The following is a 20225-nucleotide window of genomic DNA, read 5'->3' on the forward strand; positions in this document are numbered from 1 at the left end:
TGTCTCTGATCAGCTGTAAGGCCAGCGGATGATTTCGGACGAGGGTCCAGAAAGGTCTCCCATGGGGCAGGCATTGGAGAGGGGGGGGGGGCGAGTCTGTGAAACCGACCCCTCCTCAACCCAGCATGACCAGACGCGACAGGACGGGGGCGTACCAGCGAAACGGTCGGCCTAACCACACCCAAGACGCATAATGCGCCCTCACCAAGCCCCTGCCTAAACCAGGCAGGACACCTCCCGGCAAGGAAAAGGGCGGCAGGGACAGGGCTGTGAACCGCGGCCCTGCACCACCAAAGGAGGAACCGTCGTCCCTAGGGAGGGACGAGGAGTCTGGCATGCCGCCCGTCCAATGGTGAAGGGATGGTGGTCCCCCGAGGCAACCGCAGACGATGGGAGGGGACTGGCAGTGCCAGTTACGCCCAAGGATGTGTGCTGTCGCAACCCCATCGAAAGCCCCGGAGGGGGACGGGAGCACATCTGTAAGAACAGATAGCTCAAACCCGGGGAGGCACTGCTCACCGGCCTGAAAAGACCGGGAGCAGATCTAGGGGTCTCAACGTTGGAGAGCTGGAGGAACTGGTCAAACTTCAAACCCTGATCCGCGCTGCCCGAGAGTCCCCACGGGAGTCCTGCCCGCTGAAGAAGGGGGGTGGACGAAGTCTCGCGGAGCATCCCTAAGACAGGGGCAAAGATGCTCCACGACGAGACCTCCCCAGGGGGCACACCCCCGAAGGGGGGCTCCCAGCCTGCGAGACGGGGTCGGGTGAGGGCAAAACCTCTCCAGAGCCCTGGGGACCTCGCCGCTGAAGAGCGGGGGTCCCGGCGGAGGAAAGGGAGGGGGAGACAAAGACTTCCCCGACCAGGCTTTCTAGGCCCTCTCCGCACAGACTTTTTCAACTTCTTCCCGGAAGTACTGGGAGAAGGAACTGCCCGACCCAACAGGGACTGACTTGTCAGTACCTTGACCCGGGGAAGGAACGGGGTGGGGACTATGAATCCCCGACACACCGGACGACCGGCCATCACCAATCCTGAAGGGAAGGAGGGCCAGGAGGCACGGCGGAAACCCCAGGGAAAAGAGAAACGAAGATAAGAAGGACTGGAATAAAACCATCCTAATATATTCTGATAATATAAAACAATTTTACATATATATACCAAAGCTACGCAGCAGGGTGAACTTTTTCTTTTTTTGGTCACGTGACCAGAAGCCCGGGAAGATACTGGAACTTTATATAATTTAAGTGGATAAAAACCACTCACAAAGATAAAAAACGGGGAGAAAATGAAAAAGGAGGGATCTCATCTGCTTCCAGAGAATATCTTCAACCGAAAGGTGTCCCCGGGAGGTCCTTCTTTAACCCGAAACGGCTCTAATCTAGATGAATTTACGGGAGAAACCCGGCGAGTTCTGTAACAAAGCGCTGAGGAAAAAGTACTGAGCAATGGCGGCTTTCACGAGGCAGAGGCTGTATTGGGGTGCCACCTAGGTGTAGCTACGTAAACTAGCTAATCATTTTTCTATAATAAATAGATTAATTTTTCCTCGGGTGTGTCCGATAAGAATACACATGCAAGAGTCTGACCTGGGTAGAGTATGAACAACAAAAAATTTCGGTGTCAGAGGTTACCTGACATGGTGGATCAAGTGCACCAAGTTTCAAGTTCACAGCTTAATACAGCCATCAAGTTTTTGCCCAGACCCCCACCTCAGGTACTCGACGTTAACTCGCCAGTCCACCAAATCACTGAGGTTGGGAACTAGTCATGGATTCACCTGTCTCACACAAATCACCAGGAGAGGATTCACCTCCTGGAATAACAATTTACCTTTGAGACTCACTTTTCTCTGAAAAGAGAGTGGAGACTGACCCCTAACTAGTCAAGCCTATTCTCTACCAAAGACAATGTAAACAAGATTGAAAAAGATTTTAAAACGTCAATACAATGGCTGAATATTGTAATTTGATGCAAATAAAAGAGCTGAAATAATAAAAGAATGAAAAGCTTGTGCGTTGACATGGCGGTTTCTTCATTTCATCTCGTACTCATGCCATGGACTACTTGAAAAGACCGGTCACTCGTGCGACTATGAATTCCAAAAATGAGACTAGTTGGAATTTCGACTATCATGTTGTGCAAAAACAATTGGGACTCGACAAATTTTAGCGTCGTAGGACTGGCCCTTGGGGGGGGGGGGTCCGGGCACAAACTTGATAGCTCCATAAATGGTTATGAAACGTGCTTATTCACGCCAATTGACCTCTGTGATTTGACATAAGGAGTCATTTGAACCAAATTTCAAGTTCATAGCTTTAGCGGTTAAGAAATGTGCCATAGTTACACTCAAATGGCACTACAGACTTTATTAATAAACTAAACACCATTGATCTCGGACCACCAAACCTGGCGGAACCTAAACCACTCCTAGTCACTTTAGATGTTACATCCTTGTACACTAATAGCCCCCATGATGAAGCCCTGGTTGCCATGAAAGAACATCTCCACACCAGACAACAATGTACGATCCCAACAGACACCCTAACAGATGCTGCTGAACTCATACTCAAAACCAACAACTTGAGCTTCAAGAACAAACACTACCGACAAAAATCAGGTACAGCCATGGGCACATCCATGGCCCCATCTTATGCCAACCTGTTTTTGGCTAAATGGGAATCAGACTTCTGGAACGGCCGACCCCACAAACCCCAAATGCACGTCAGATTTTTTGACGACATCTTCATGATCTGGCCACACGGCAAAGACAAACTAGACCAAACCATAAAAGACATAAACGAACACCATCCAACCATCAAATATGTAGCTAACATCAGTGAAACCTCAGTAGATTTCCTAGATGTCACTGTTAGTATTGGGGACAACAACAACATAGAAACTTCCCTATTCACTAAACCCACAGATTGTCATAGCTATTTGGTGTCAACCTCCTGTCATCCAGGCCATACCAAGAAAGGTATTGCATACAGTCAAGCAATCAGGACTCGCCGAATCTGTTCATGCATTGAAGACTACGACCAACACAGCAAACGTCTCATCAGGATGCTGCATGTCGGAAGGTACAAGCTTAACGACCTCAATGAAGCCATAGCCAAAGCCAGATCTCTAAACAGAAACACTCTGCTGCAAAAACAGTCTACAGAAACGGGCAGAGACACTGTCATTCCTCTAGTTACAACGTACAATCCATCACTTTCGAATTTACGAGAAATAGTGAACAAACACTGGGAGATCCTCGAAAGCTCGGATAAACTCAGGACTGCCCTTAATTCCGCCAAACCACTCATCAGCTACCTTAGATGTAAGAACCTGAGAGACAATCTAACAGGAGCCGATATCAAAGAAAACAAACTTTGTAAACCCAACACTGGCACAATCAATGAAACAGAAAGACAAACCCTCCTATCGTTTGCACCCCCACCACCTAAGGGCAGCAACAAATGCAACAACAGAAAATGCGCCAACTGCAAATATATGCAGAAATCAAACTCAGTAACCAGTAGAGTCACAGGCAAAAAACATTATGTCAAACAAAACATAACGTGCAACTCAGAATGGTCATCTACCTCATTGAATGTGCCAAATGTAACTATCAATATGTGGGCCAAACCAATAGGACACTCAAAACCAGAATGAATGAACACCGTTCTGGCATGAACAATAAGAAACCCACGTCTATTGGCACATACTTTAATAGCAGTAATCACTCTGTTAAAGACATCCGTATCTATGGACTTGAAAAGTTACCTCAAACTAATAATGAGAGAACTAATGCACTAGAAAATCGTCTGCTAGCTTAAGAATCATACTGGATTTATACTTTGCGAACCACTCATCCCCTTGGTCTAAATGTCATGGACCAACTGATATCAGTCATCGAATGAATATTTTTCAAATGCCTGACTTCGTTACCCACCTTTTCAAATGGCGTGGAGTTACTTTCAGCTCATATTTTTATGTAATTCTTAAAATTATCTCTTTGTAACTCGCTGCATCATTCACTGCTTTCTGAAACGCACAGCTAGAGCCACCTATCGGCCGACTCTATGCACTAAATTTCTCGGAAGTCACGCCCCCACAAACCTCAACCAATGAAATCGCAGATAAACAACAACAAACCTAAACACGTTGGGGTACCGCGGCTGACTTTTGTTATAATGTTAAGACGTAGCGTAAACTACATTCTCTGTTCGCAATAGTATTTAAAAGGTTTGTCCAAATTTGTAAAGTCATTCATTGAACAAGAGGCCCACGGGCCTGGCACTCAGCTGGACGCAAGGGCCCAACGCGCCGCGTAGCGGCAAAAAAGCGAAGCTGGCGAAACATTTATAACGGGTCACCGTCACTTATTATTGGACTTATAGCGCATTTACGGGGTTGCAACTATTTTGCTTTATAGTGTCACCAGGAAAGAAAAGCATGCGACCTAACGCCGATCTATTTGTATAAAGTGATAATTGGAAGGTATATAGTAGGAAATATCAATAAAATAATCATTCCATTTCGTCTTTTGAGGGCATTTTTGATTGTAAAAAATATATGTGTACGTCACCGTAGTCTCTGCAATGATAATTTTATCAGAGCAGTCTCGCGCAAGTAGAAGTTCTTTACCTGTTAGTTCTTCACTTATTAGTCTCAACGTCTGGCGCAAAGCCAGACGTTTTCCATTACGATTTCACTACGATGTTTGACAAGAAGGAGCAGTGCGCGAGATATGCTAATGAGCAGACTTCCCTCGCTTGAGTTTCTGAAGAATGTTCCATATCGCGCGAAGCTCATCACTACTGATTATGACAGGCGTGCAACGGTAGGTATCTGCTCCCCAACTTCCACCCTAATACGGTACAATAAGTTACCATTTGATGGGAATGGGACAATGCCCTCACTGTGTATGGAGTCATAGGGATAAGAAGACATTATTCATTAGTGTTGGTACAAGTGATTTTGCCCAAAAAGCATGCGCATTCAAAAAACAAAATATGCAAGGTATCACGTACATGACCATGACGACGTGCAGAAAGTGCACTGGCCAGTGCATACCCTATGGCTATGTACTAGCAAACATGGTAAACATGAACAACATCATTATTCATCGGCAGTTCATTTTACTCCGAGCTTTTCGTGAAACATATAGCCATGATGATTAGGCCTACCATGTACCATGACCAATAACAGCACTAGATCATGTAGATGTCAACAAGTTCACATGAACCGTATAATCCTGCATGGCGCATGTGGGGCATGCGTCTAAACCAAAGCCCCAAAATCACTTGTTTTGGTCTATTTCAGTTTCACTTGTGTTTCCCCCGTCTCCCAGTCCATAATACATTTACAGTTTACAATCCCCGATCATGGCCCAACAAAAGGTCATCGGTTGACTAAAGGAACACAACTGTTCAATGTATTTATAGTTGAATGCGATCAAACTACGTCTTTTCAATCGTGGATTGTAAATTTAACCCCATGGGCCTAGGGAAGGCCCTATAACAATACTTTCGACACAGTTATTATCTCCGCTGCCTCCACCATGTTACACACAGTGCTCACTGCTGATTCTAAAATGCGCCACCTAGTCAAAACAGGACATATGTTCTTCTAGGAATAGATCTCTTTCCAATATTTCGTCATTCCACTATCGTCATCACCTCATCATACTTTCATTGACATTACAGGCACACATCCACAGAGCACTCTTCAAATCATCTACACAGTGGTTATCCAACTAGGATTATAAAGGTAATTTCTTAGCCCCGCACAGTGGGTTTCAGTCTTGATAAAGGGGCACTATCCAAGATAAAGTTACAAGAAGTAGTCAATAGGGGTCTCTCACCTCTCACTGTATGTCCACACTATTCACGCTTGTACGAGGAATACATTCAATGCTGAATCTAACAACACCCAGTGCCCTTACTCTGTATATTAGTCACTGGAAGATGGCCCATTTCACTCCTTCCTTCTACTTCACCTATAGTCTCATGGCAAACGCCTCAGTTCTATGATATCACATTCACTTTCAGCTGTCATGCAACGCAACAACTGTGCTATCTGCCATCGCACATCAACGAAGAAGTGCAGCCGCCCACATTCCACCTCACGTCTGTCCGACCAGCTGCAATCCTCGAGGACGCCCCACTGTACCACGATTTCACTACGATGTTTGACAAGAAGGAGCAGTGCGCGAGATAGGCTAATGAGCAGACTTCCCTCGCTTGAGTTTCGAAAGAATGTTCCATATCGCGCTAAGCTGACCACTGCTGACCATGACAGGCGTGCATTGGACTGGTACTGGTTGGAATTGAACATTGAATATGCTGGTGGTGACGCTTTCTGATGAGAAGTTGGTCGTGACTGATGCAGTATCCTTGGACTTGTCCACAGCATCGTTCAATCATTGCTCTCTGAGCTGCCTTGATTCTGTACTTACCCAAATACTAAGACCAAACGCCTGTTGACTGTGCTTTAAGAGAGACTGGCGCCATGCCTAGAGATATGACTGACCCCTATTGGCAAATTTGTATGACTTTATCTTGCCTACCTAGCTGCTGCCTATAGTCTCCCTTTAACTGCGGAACACTTCAAAGTCGATAAAATGCCATGTTCCACCTTTAAATGTGTTCAGACCGCCATTTTCGAAATAATCAAGTCAGGACACTGCCTTCTAGTCTCATAATAAATTTTGCTTTCCTCAATAATAACATTTCTTCTTCTTCAATGCTTTCATCATTCCAAACTTCTCCTCCTCGGACTTTTACAGGGGTACAGTCATGGCAATCAAAACCCAAATACTGAGACCAAATGCCTGTTGACTGTGCTTTAAGAGAGACTGGCGCCATGCCTAGTCTCTCTTAAAGCACAGTCAACAGACACCAACCCCCTCAGACTCAGAAACCACAAACGCCCAACCCTTCCTGCTACCTTAATACTTCTGGATGACCTAATAGTAATAACATAGGACAGAGGGTGTAAAGTAGTAAATATCGGCTTTATACTACTGTTTGAAGGTCAAGAGAATACGTTATACCACTAAAATTTCCAATGCAGAGTTGCCAGCTGGATGAAATATGACTGAACTAATCATCCATGGTATGTAAATAATACAGGAGGCAATGGAAGATATCCCTAGTTCAGTATGTTGTATCAGTAGCTTTTCAGACATGAAGTGTCAGAGAGGATGTGACTTCTCCATGGCGTGCTGTATGCATGCATAAAAAGTATATCAAGTGTTCCGATAGAGATGATGAGGCAATGTCAATATGCCTCGTTCCTTAGTCAGCAATATGCCCCTTTTTATACGGAGAAGAAGAAGGAGAACTCAGATAGGCCTTCACATGACGGCTTCCAAATGGCTCGAACCAACTGTACTATCACTACTATAACTTTAAAATGCGTGCTCCTCCTACATGTAGCAATGTCTCGGGCAAGGCACTTAGTCGACAGGCAAGCTAGAAGTTCAGCACCGTGAGCAGCTCATTGATAAGGCCATGTCAGGTTCAGCGCGCCTCTTCAGATACATCAACTTCAAGCATTGAAAGCTGTGGTGAGCACATATTAAGACCATGGTCACCTTAATTTGAAAATCCCTTCATAATCAAGGGCTAGCTCTGACTAAAACAGCACCCATAAACAATAGACCACCAATTTCCCAGCCTGCGAGACGGGGTCGGGTGAGGGCAAAACCTCTCCAGAGCCCTGGGGACCTCGCCGCTGAAGAGCGGGGGTCCCGGCGGAGGAAAGGGAGGGGGAGACAAAGACTTCCCCGACCAGGCTTTCTAGGCCCTCTCCGCACAGACTTTTTCAACTTCTTCCCGGAAGTACTGGGAGAAGGAACTGCCCGACCCAACAGGGACTGACTTGTCAGTACCTTGACCCGGGGAAGGAACGGGGTGGGGACTATGAATCCCCGACACACCGGACGACCGGCCATCACCAATCCTGAAGGGAAGGAGGGCCAGGAGGCACGGCGGAAACCCCAGGGAAAAGAGAAACGAAGATAAGAAGGACTGGAATAAAACCATCCTAATATATTCTGATAATATAAAACAATTTTACATATATATACCAAAGCTACGCAGCAGGGTGAACTTTTTCTTTTTTTGGTCACGTGACCAGAAGCCCGGGAAGATACTGGAACTTTATATAATTTAAGTGGATAAAAACCACTCACAAAGATAAAAAACGGGGAGAAAATGAAAAAGGAGGGATCTCATCTGCTTCCAGAGAATATCTTCAACCGAAAGGTGTCCCCGGGAGGTCCTTCTTTAACCCGAAACGGCTCTAATCTAGATGAATTTACGGGAGAAACTCGGCGAGTTCTGTAACAAAGCGCTGAGGAAAAAGTACTGAGCAATGGCGGCTTTCACGAGGCAGAGGCTGTATTGGGGTGCCACCTAGGTGTAGCTACGTAAACTAGCTAATCATTTTTCTATAATAAATAGATTAATTTTTCCTCGGGTGTGTCCGATAAGAATACACATGCAAGAGTCTGACCTGGGTAGAGTATGAACAACAAAAAATTTCGGTGTCAGAGGTTACCTGACATGGTGGATCAAGTGCACCAAGTTTCAAGTTCACAGCTTAATACAGCCATCAAGTTTTTGCCCAGACCCCCACCTCAGGTACTCGACGTTAACTCGCCAGTCCACCAAATCACTGAGGTTGGGAACTAGTCATGGATTCACCTGTCTCACACAAATCACCAGGAGAGGATTCACCTCCTGGAATAACAATTTACCTTTGAGACTCACTTTTCTCTGAAAAGAGAGTGGAGACTGACCCCTAACTAGTCAAGCCTATTCTCTACCAAAGACAATGTAAACAAGATTGAAAAGCTTGTGCGTTGACATGGCGGTTTCTTCATTTCATCTCGTACTCATGCCATGGACTACTTGAAAAGACCGGTCACTCGTGCGACTATGAATTCCAAAAATGAGACTAGTTGGAATTTCGACTATCATGTTGTGCAAAAACAATTGGGACTCGACAAATTTTAGCGTCGTAGGACTGGCCCTTGGGGGGGGGGGGGTCCGGGCACAAACTTGATAGCTCCATAAATGGTTATGAAACGTGCTTATTCACGCCAATTGACCTCTGTGATTTGACATAAGGAGTCATTTGAACCAAATTTCAAGTTCATAGCTTTAGCGGTTAAGAAATGTGCCATAGTTACACTCAAATGGCACTACAGACTTTATTAATAAACTAAACACCATTGATCTCGGACCACCAAACCTGGCGGAACCTAAACCACTCCTAGTCACTTTAGATGTTACATCCTTGTACACTAATAGCCCCCATGATGAAGCCCTGGTTGCCATGAAAGAACATCTCCACACCAGACAACAATGTACGATCCCAACAGACACCCTAACAGATGCTGCTGAACTCATACTCAAAACCAACAACTTGAGCTTCAAGAACAAACACTACCGACAAAAATCAGGTACAGCCATGGGCACATCCATGGCCCCATCTTATGCCAACCTGTTTTTGGCTAAATGGGAATCAGACTTCTGGAACGGCCGACCCCACAAACCCCAAATGCACGTCAGATTTTTTGACGACATCTTCATGATCTGGCCACACGGCAAAGACAAACTAGACCAAACCATAAAAGACATAAACGAACACCATCCAACCATCAAATATGTAGCTAACATCAGTGAAACCTCAGTAGATTTCCTAGATGTCACTGTTAGTATTGGGGACAACAACAACATAGAAACTTCCCTATTCACTAAACCCACAGATTGTCATAGCTATTTGGTGTCAACCTCCTGTCATCCAGGCCATACCAAGAAAGGTATTGCATACAGTCAAGCAATCAGGACTCGCCGAATCTGTTCATGCATTGAAGACTACGACCAACACAGCAAACGTCTAATCAGGATGCTGCATGTCGGAAGGTACAAGCTTAACGACCTCAATGAAGCCATAGCCAAAGCCAGATCTCTAAACAGAAACACTCTGCTGCAAAAACAGTCTACAGAAACTAGCAGAGACACTGTCATTCCTCTAGTTACAACGTACAATCCATCACTTTCGAATTTACGAGAAATAGTGAACAAACACTGGGAGATCCTCGAAAGCTCGGATAAACTCAGGACTGCCCTTAATTCCGCCAAACCACTCATCAGCTACCTTAGATGTAAGAACCTGAGAGACAATCTAACAGGAGCCGATATCAAAGAAAACAAACTTTGTAAACCCAACACTGGCACAATCAATGAAACAGAAAGACAAACCCTCCTATCGTTTGCACCCCCACCACCTAAGGGCAGCAACAAATGCAACAACAGAAAATGCGCCAACTGCAAATATATGCAGAAATCAAACTCAGTAACCAGTAGAGTCACAGGCAAAAAACATTATGTCAAACAAAACATAACGTGCAACTCAGAATGGTCATCTACCTCATTGAATGTGCCAAATGTAACTATCAATATGTGGGCCAAACCAATAGGACACTCAAAACCAGAATGAATGAACACCGTTCTGGCATGAACAATAAGAAACCCACGTCTATTGGCACATACTTTAATAGCAGTAATCACTCTGTTAAAGACATCCGTATCTATGGACTTGAAAAGTTACCTCAAACTAATAATGAGAGAACTAATGCACTAGAAAATCGTCTGCTAGCTTAAGAATCATACTGGATTTATACTTTGCGAACCACTCATCCCCTTGGTCTAAATGTCATGGACCAACTGATATCAGTCATCGAATGAATATTTTTCAAATGCCTGACTTCGTTACCCACCTTTTCAAATGGCGTGGAGTTACTTTCAGCTCATATTTTTATGTAATTCTTAAAATTATCTCTTTGTAACTCGCTGCATCATTCACTGCTTTCTGAAACGCACAGCTAGAGCCACCTATCGGCCGACTCTATGCACTAAATTTCTCGGAAGTCACGCCCCCACAAACCTCAACCAATGAAATCGCAGATAAACAACAACAAACCTAAACACGTTGGGGTACCGCGGCTGACTTTTGTTATAATGTTAAGACGTAGCGTAAACTACATTCTCTGTTCGCAATAGTATTTAAAAGGTTTGTCCAAATTTGTAAAGTCATTCATTGAACAAGAGGCCCACGGGCCTGGCACTCAGCTGGATGACCTAATAGTAATAACATAGGACAGAGGGTGTAAAGTAGTAAATATCGGCTTTATACTACTGTTTGAAGGTCAAGAGAATACGTTATACCACTAAAATTTCCAATGCAGAGTTGCCAGCTGGATGAAATATGACTGAACTAATCATCCATGGTATGTAAATAATACAGGAGGCAATGGAAGATATCCCTAGTTCAGTATGTTGTATCAGTAGCTTTTCAGACATGAAGTGTCAGAGAGGATGTGACTTCTCCATGGCGTGCTGTATGCATGCATAAAAAGTATATCAAGTGTTCTGATAGAGATGATGAGGCAATGTCAATATGCCTCGTTCCTTAGTCAGCAATATGCCCCTTTTTATACGGAGAAGAAGAAGGAGAACTCAGATAGGCCTTCACATGACGGCTTCCAAATGGCTCGAACCAACTGTACTATCACTACTATAACTTTAAAATGCGTGCTCCTCCTACATGTAGCAATGTCTCGGGCAAGGCACTTAGTCGACAGGCAAGCTAGAAGTTCAGCACCGTGAGCAGCTCATTGATAAGGCCATGTCAGGTTCAGCGCGCCTCTTCAGATACATCAACTTCAAGCATTGAAAGCTGTGGTGAGCACATATTAAGACCATGGTCACCTTAATTTGAAAATCCCTTCATAATCAAGGGCTAGCTCTGACTAAAACAGCACCCATAAACAATAGACCACCAATTTCACCCCAGCTCCTAACTGCGGGAAAACCCAAGTCCAGCAACCAAAAGTACCAAAAATACCTTTTTGTTTACATTGGAACTGCACACATGCGTTTGTTTACAATTTCATTTCCCGCGAAATCTCGAAAATCAGGTGACCTGCAATCGTGGATTGAAAATAACATTAACCTGGGTTCAGCAGGTCAGCAGGTATACCGGCTGTTCCAATCATCCCCCTACAACCAGCTGTTGAAAAGGTTATGTTATTCACCCCACAGGGAGTGCAGGTAATTGATTAAGCCCCTGCATGACTTAACAGGAATGGATTGGCTTCTGTGAGTGGTTGGGAGAATTGACAGTGTCCGATGAATAAACCAGCACTGGACTGCAAGAAATCTGACCAATTTTCCTTACCACGATATCCATGCGACAATGTGCGATGTGGGCTGATATCATCACAGGGCAGAAATAACTCCGGCGATGACGACGATCTTCCATGATTTCCGGAAATCCAGTTCGCGAGTTTTCTTGCAAAAAACTCGTTGCTATTTGATCCTATCGACAAACTTTGGCCGCAGATGATGAATAATAAACAATAGAGACACATATTGTGTGTTTTCCCTCCGTTTTCTGGTCTATTTAGCCCAAACCATCGTGCATCATCGAAGGCTAAAATTGCATAGCTAATGAGGCACAAGTCACGTGACACTGCATGATGGGAGCTTCCTGAAAGGGCGCGAATTTTGAATTTGGCTCAAAGTACAAATTGGGCGCTAGCGCCACCAGGTGACATATTATGAAACTTTTAAAAGCTGACAATTTTACTCCTTAATTTATTCTTTTGTTGACATTAGATCTTTTTTCAACATAAACATTGGTTCAGAAGATATTGCTGAAAAAGTGAAAATACTTCGCGGGCACCCAGCTCCACCTAGGATCAACGAATCGCGACAAAATTTGGTTTACAAGTAGAGTTTAGTGTGCCCTTTATTGCTAATATGTTACTTTGGCCAAGGTGTGCCAGGCTAAAAAACGTGCGGCCCATGTTGACGGATGGATGGAAGGACTGACATACGCCATCTGAACCATTTGACAAGCTCAGTACCAATTATACGAAACGTCTGAATAGACTGGAATCGTTGCATTTGTTTATTTAAACCCACACAAATTACACCATTTGACCTCTGTGACCTTGAAAATTAAGTCAAATCGAAAATCCCTATGATATGTGATATATCCTTGCCAGGTGAACCTACCATAAAAACTAGTCATTTGTAAGAGAGATATCACACATTTTAGGTTTCCAATGGTTGCCCCCTGGTGGCCAAGTGAAGAATAAAATGGGACCGAAATTCATTGTCAGAGATCACCTGACCTGAGGGGTTCTGTGTACAAAGTTTCAAGTTCATAGCTCTAGTGGTTAAGAAAGATGTTTTTGAAACAAGATACAGACAACGACGATGACGATGACAATGACGATGACGGACGACGGACACAGCGGTGTTCCATAGACTCCCCCACGGTGAGCCAATAAGCAATATAATTCACTTTTAACCTTTTTGTTTTGGCCCCCTGGTGGCCAAGTTGAGAATCAGATCAAACCAAATTTCAGCGTCAGAGGTAATCTGACCTAGTGGATCAAGTGTACCAAGTTTCAAGTTCACAGCTTAAATGGTTAAGAAACGTGCCAGAGTTACACTCAAACGGCCAAATTACGCCACTTGACCTCTGTGACCTTGAAAATTAAGTCAAATCGAATATGATGATATGTGATGTGTTCTTGCTAGGAGAACATACCGAAATTAATATGTCAGAGATCACCTGACCTAGGGGGTCCTGTGTACAAAGTTTCAAGTTCGTGGGGACAAAGCCGGTAGTGACTATGTCCATTTTTGGCAAAAATGAGTTAAGTCCATGATGGTACTCCAATAATCATATTCTTCCACTGCTGCAATTGACTCTGTCCCACTGCAACTCTTTCTAAGAAAACTATGATGGTTGAAATTGATCATGTCCGTTGATATCATTTTTCTCACAGCCAGAAATGTCTATGTGGGAAATAGTCATAAAAAACAATGTACGCAATGTATGTGTCGTAGTTCACTGTCTACTATCGGGTTCTTGTTCTCCCTTCCGCCGATAGCAGGTTGAAGGTGAACACTCTAGGCAGTAAATTGAAGCGAAATAAGAGAAGAGTACTTTTTTAAATACGAGTTCTATTCAGATGAGGTACAGACTGAGTCAAGTGATGAGTTTGGGCACTAACCAAGCGGTCCAGCAGGCATTCCATACGGTGTTAACACTTGGCTAGGCTTTCCAGAACTCCGAATGGCCACGAATGGACCCAACATATTTTCCTAATTGCCTAGCGACATCATACGTCAGCAGATCAGGTGGTCAATAACTTACATATGCGAAATGACATAATACATCAAAGTACACCTTATAAAACAATAATGACATAATGTATCAAAGTACACCTTATATAAATTGGTCAACAGTGATAGTTTGTCCCCGTTGCCATAACGTGACCAAGGGCAAGGTCTAGAAGATACGAAACACATTCCTGTCCACATGATCTGCAAATGGCCTGATCATGACGGTTGTGCAACATAGTAGGCCCTTTTAAAACTCTGCACAAACACTTATCTTATCATAAGCTACAATAAGACATTACGGCATTGACTTGTCAAAGTATAAGCCGTGTTATGATTAGCCGGTCACCAATATAGGATTAGATACAAGCTTATACTAAAATTAAAAACAGCTCAAGTTACCAACCTGTAACATATGCATGGATAATGTACTCATCCATGCATACATTGCGTACATTGTTTTTTATATCAGGACCTCAAAATCCAGCAGTTGTTTCCTACCAAATTTCTTCTTCAACTAATATCATAGCCTAAATTGGGACTTATTTTCATAAATCTTGTATCTTGTACTCATTTTATGAGTGGTTAAAAATTCCGTCCCGCGATTTTATAATTGCATAAACTTGTAATTTTCTGATTTTCCTGATTTTACAGGAGTTCTGAAACTTTCAATCTAAATTTTCTCAAAACCAGGATTTTGGATACGGTCACTTCTGGCCATGACCCTACGAGTTCATAGCCCTAGCAATTAAGAAACATGCCACTGTTTTTGAAACAGGATACAGATGGTGACGGATGGACGACAACGGATCCCGGATGCTTATGGCAAGCGGAGTGTCCAGTAATTAAAAAAACCTAGATTTATTCAAAAAACCTGGTTTTTTACCAAAAAACCTAAGTTTATTTGGAAAAAATATATGTTTTTTTAAAACAACCTTGTTTATTAGCTAATAAACCGAGTTTCTTTAATAAAACCAAGTTTTTTACCTAATAAACCTTGTTTCTATCCACAAATGTCAAGTTTAACAAATAAACTTGGTTTTATTCCCTAAAATATAAGTTTTTCATCCAGTGGTAATAAACTTAGTTTTATAGCAAAGAATCTTGGTTTATTAACAATAACTGGACAAATGGCTAATAAACCTACCTTTTTATGTAAAAAACTTGGTTTTATACAAAACAACTTAGTTTTTTGCAATAAAACCTGGTTTTATTGTAAAAATGTAGGTTGTTTTGAATAATTGGACAAACGGCGTGCAAAAACCTACTTTCTATCGAGAAACTTGTATTTTCTACCTCGCCCCATGTACACAAATCCGCGATGTTATCGGGACGAGGATGGGCAACCTCGGCACCACGTGGTACTACTGCCCTGTAGCCAGTGCGATTCTTGCGCTAGCGGCAGCACATGTAGCATACAATCCGGAATCACTATTGAACCTTGTTCCTAGTCATCATGATCACCGCATTCATACATGGGAAAGCTTTGGAATGCTGCACTGCACTGCACTCTGTAAACTAGTTAGTGAGACCCTAACCTAATCCCAGATAACTCAATGTAGGTAGGATCGAGGTTTAAAAATGTAAGTTTTCTAATAAACCAGTTTTTTTTTAAAAACTAGGTTTATTAGTAATAAACTTAGTTTTTTTTAAATAAACTAGGTCGTAATAAACCTTGTTTTATTGAATAAATGGACATTTCTGTACAGAAACTTATATTTTATACGATTTTGTGGTAAAAAACCAAGTTTTTTAGGTAATAAACCAGGTTTTTTACCATAAAATGTTAGTTTCTGTTAAAAAACCTACTTTATTAGGAAAGAAAGTAAAAAAACTTGGTTTATTAGCTAATAATCAAGGTTGTTTTAAAAAAACTTATATTTTTTCCAAATAAACTTAGTTTATTAGGTAAAAAAAAAGTTTTTTTTAATAAATCTAGTTTTTTTTAATTACTGGACACTCCGCTTGCCATAGACGCTTGTTATTATATAGACTCTGTTATTAAAGGTGGGAAACTCGTTTGTTGTTTTTTATGAAAGATTTATGGGTCCTGCTCAGTGTTTTAACTAAGTTATGGGTTATAAGATTGGCATGGCTGGGGATGGGGGGGGGGGGAGGGGTGTTAGGTTGGGTGAGGGCTGTTTGGCCTCAAGGGTTATATTGTTCTAATTATAATACATGTACATTTTTCTCAAATTTGTTTTTTATCTACTTGCCAGAAAATATGAAATTCCGGAAATTGCTGAATTAAGACCTTTACGGGAAAAGCCAAATTAATTTTACTATGTCTGGCACCTAAATGGCTATGCGATACATCACAGTTTATAAGTTTTCGGTTTCGGTTCCCTGTTGGCCTAGCAAAGAATCTGACCTGACTAAAATTCAGCGTCAGAGGTCATCTAACCTGAAGGATGAAGCCTACTACGTATAGAAATCATAGCTTCAGTGGTTAAGTATCAGGCAACCGTTCTGTAAATTGTTCACGGACAACGGCAAACAGACAAGACTGATATTGCATAATGGTAAAGACTCATTGTATAACACCAGTTAGTCATGAGCTAGACTGTACTTACTTGGAATCCTATTGATAGCTCTGAGGGGTCGGAGGACACGTATTGTTCTTATGGCTGATAGACTCAGGTTTTCAGTGTTTAGTCCATATTCAATAGATCTGAAAAAAAGAATTACAAGTTGTGCCCAAGAAGGATTTGTTCAGGTGAGATTTCCATTGAATCATTTTTCTCAAAAAAATTATAACTGTCATACTTTCCCCATCAAAGAGGCAGTAGAATACTGCCAGCAGTAGACTACTGCATCATCTGCTTCAGTTTATACTGCAACCTATACCGCTTCTGGAGTAGAACATGCAGTAGCCCACTGCATGCTCTACTGCCACTATTTGCACCAACACCTACAACTGCAAACTATAATGCCAGGAGTCTGGGAAAATTTGGACCAACACATCTATATTGCAAGCCCTACTGCCAGGACTCAACCAATATTTGAAACTCTACTGCCAGGACAAATTTTGGTCCATGACAGCACTACTGTAAAGTATACTGCCAGGACTGTGGTGATATTTGGACCAACACACCTCTACTGCAAATTCTACTGCAAGTTCTACTGCTATAACTTTGCATGTTTTTGTTGGTCCTATAAGCAGACTCTCAGTGATGGTGGCGGAAACTTCCAATGTTTTGATGCAACCCTTCATCATAGCATCTATGATCTATTATTTCAAAACATTAAAATATACTACATCTAGGTGACAGCTATGCTACAGCGCCAATTATGAATAAACTACACTTCTCCCTCCTAATCGCTTAAATCAAACGTTTGTCAAATCCTAACGCAAAACGCAAAACGCTGATTGCTGTGAAATTACCAACCTCTCTAAGATCATGTCAAACTTGAAATATTGTAAAATGTTTCTTAAACAGTAACTTGATACAAAATGGTGTCTACCTAACTTAGTCCAACGGAGGCTATGATCCTCATTATAAATGACCTAATAACACAAATCAAATAGGAGATCAAAAACCCATTAGCTTAATGTAACCTGATTTTGGTTGAAAGAACCAGGACGATTTCTCATTTCTGGGATGTGAATGCCAACACGATTCAGCGGTAACACTTCTACAGGAGGCATAGGCAGTTGTCCCTCCTGTTCCAACATTGCAGGTTCCATTTCACCACTTTTCCTGAAGTGATCAACATTGACATATTGGTTACGAGGTCCAACGCGAACAATGTAGGACTGTGGGCCAACTACTTTCACCACTTTGCCAGGAAGCCATTTCACTTTACCTCCTTGCTTATTTATGATTTGCACAAATTCATTTCGACTGAAGGTTCGCATTTTTACAGCACGATGATCATGAACCTCAACCATTTTCTGCTGTTTCTGAGTGACAGATTTATGCATGTCCGGCCTAAGGATTGAAAAGCGGGATCTAAATCACTGTTTTAAAAACTAGGTCAGCTGGTGACTCACCCGTTATACAATGGGGTGTACTGCGATAAGTATGCAGAAAGTCATCAACACGTTCCTGCCGTGACAGTTTGGGCTCCATTCCCTTCGGTTCAGCATGATAATGTTTCTTGAATGACTTCTTGGCATCCTTCACAATGTTCTCAGCTGCCCCATTTATTTGCGGGTGGTATGGACGTGAGATGATGTTTTGAACTCCAGCGTGATAAATTGGGGCCCGTTATCCAAAACACATTCTACCGGCAGACCAAAATGCACACACCAACTGCGTAACACTTGGATAGTTTTCTCAGCAGTGGGAAAGAGAAGGGGACGAAATTTGAAACCGTTCCGAATAAGCGTCAATTTTCAAGGAATCGATATTCGTACTTTCACAAAAGCGTTTATATCAAGGTTTTAAGGTATAGAGACTGGTTTTACAAAGTGTGCTGTGACTTTTATTACGTTTTTAAGACTTTTTAAGACTTTTGCTTGGCTCAACGCATGCACGGAGTGTACACATTCGTATACATAGTGTGAGCATACAGTACTCATTGTGTGTACCCACGAGTAAACATTCCATAGGCGGGTCCCTTTTAGCCAAAGTCACTCCATTCATATGTAAATATGGCTCGCTGCTCTGGACTGCCAAGTGGGCCCTGTCCACATCAGGTCAAGGATAACGATATAAAATGGAGACACTGTGAACTTTGGTTGCACGCGAAATGTTATAGATTGTGCTTCCCCCCCCCCGGACATGCTGTCTTCACTGATGAAATTGACAAGTTTGACAGAGCTGGTGGGAACGAAGGACATTCCAAATCACGCTGAAGTTTTTATAGAATCTATCGAAACCATCTTCCAATACCCACAAAATGATGTCAAAGAATCTCTTTCAAAACTAGAGCAGGCCACACTACATGACCTGCACAAAAAGATCAGTGTTGCATGCGTCGAACAATTCCCTCAGCTGAAAGAGAAGCGGCTTATCAACCGCCAATTGAACCACAAACTTGTGGACGACGTGTTTCATATTGGCTACAGTATGATGAATAAGATCGCGTTGAAGGAGCTCGAAAAGATATTCAAAGTGGATATTTGTAGTGTAGGTGATCAGTCATCTATCGGTGATGAACAGTATGTTGGCCAATTGGCCGAACTCATTGCCCAGATCGCTGAACTATCGGTTCGAGTCACCCACCTTGAAAAGGAGGCAAGGACACCAAGGTCATATAACGACCAAAAGAAATAAGCGCTCCAAAGCAAACCGGTCACAGTGGGTGACCGGGCCGCCGTAGCGTCGACGGAGGATGATGAACCTGCCTCCAATGTTCCATGTATGGTGACCCATGAAACTGCATTCCGGGCTCCCACTTCCTCTTCCTCATCCTCTGATGCTGAAGGAGACTCTGATGATGGGGCCTGGCAAGGGGACCTGAGTGGCTTTGTTTTGCCACCTACCGAGCTACATAAATTACGTAAGCGTCAAAAGAAAGGGGCAAAGAGGCTCGCCAATCATGTGTCGCAGGATAATGCAGTTCGTCAGACTAATCCGCTGAAGACAGCATCTAAGATGTCTACGTTACAGGGGCTGGGGGACACGTCTGGTGGCGGTCGGCGTACCTTTGGCGCATTAACCCTACGCACTCTATGCAAGACATTAAGGACCATATTGTGAACATTGGTGTGAATAACTGTGATGTCGAAATGCTAGCCAACAAAAAGTCTTATAAATCGTTACAGCTAGACATTCCTACTATCTCGTATGGTAAAATCATGAATAAAGCGTCATGGCCAGAGGGTATGATTATCCGGCCATTTCGGGCCCCTCTAAGCTCAACACAGCCAATACTGCAGGGGAGAATGACAGCAGGAAAGGGAAACTGTTCCGGTCTGCGCGTCCGCCGAAAAAAAACCGTTACCGTGGATTTCGGAACACGGATGGCAGGTCTCATGCTACCTGGGATGGTCGTAAACGGGGTAATGGCATCAGGGATGACTACTCACGAGACAGCAGCAACGGATATCGCCAGTCGGATTACTCTAGATACCTT

The 20225-nt window shown here is 43.0% G+C and overlaps 1 protein-coding gene across 1 annotated transcript in view; it reads right to left on the minus strand.

Annotated features, from left to right (window-relative positions):
- LOC135482751 (voltage-dependent T-type calcium channel subunit alpha-1H-like) overlaps positions 1 to 20225 on the minus strand; it is a 603345-nt gene that overhangs the window by 530051 nt on the left and 53069 nt on the right. Inside the window, exon 2 of the mRNA XM_064763135.1 lies at positions 16775 to 16872. Within this exon, the coding sequence (XP_064619205.1) occupies positions 16775 to 16872 (98 nt within the window). The remainder of the gene's footprint in view (positions 1 to 16774; positions 16873 to 20225) is intronic.

Source organism: Lineus longissimus, chromosome 1 (genome assembly GCF_910592395.1).
Source record: "Lineus longissimus chromosome 1, tnLinLong1.2, whole genome shotgun sequence".
Lineage (NCBI taxonomy): Eukaryota > Metazoa > Nemertea > Pilidiophora > Heteronemertea > Lineidae > Lineus > Lineus longissimus.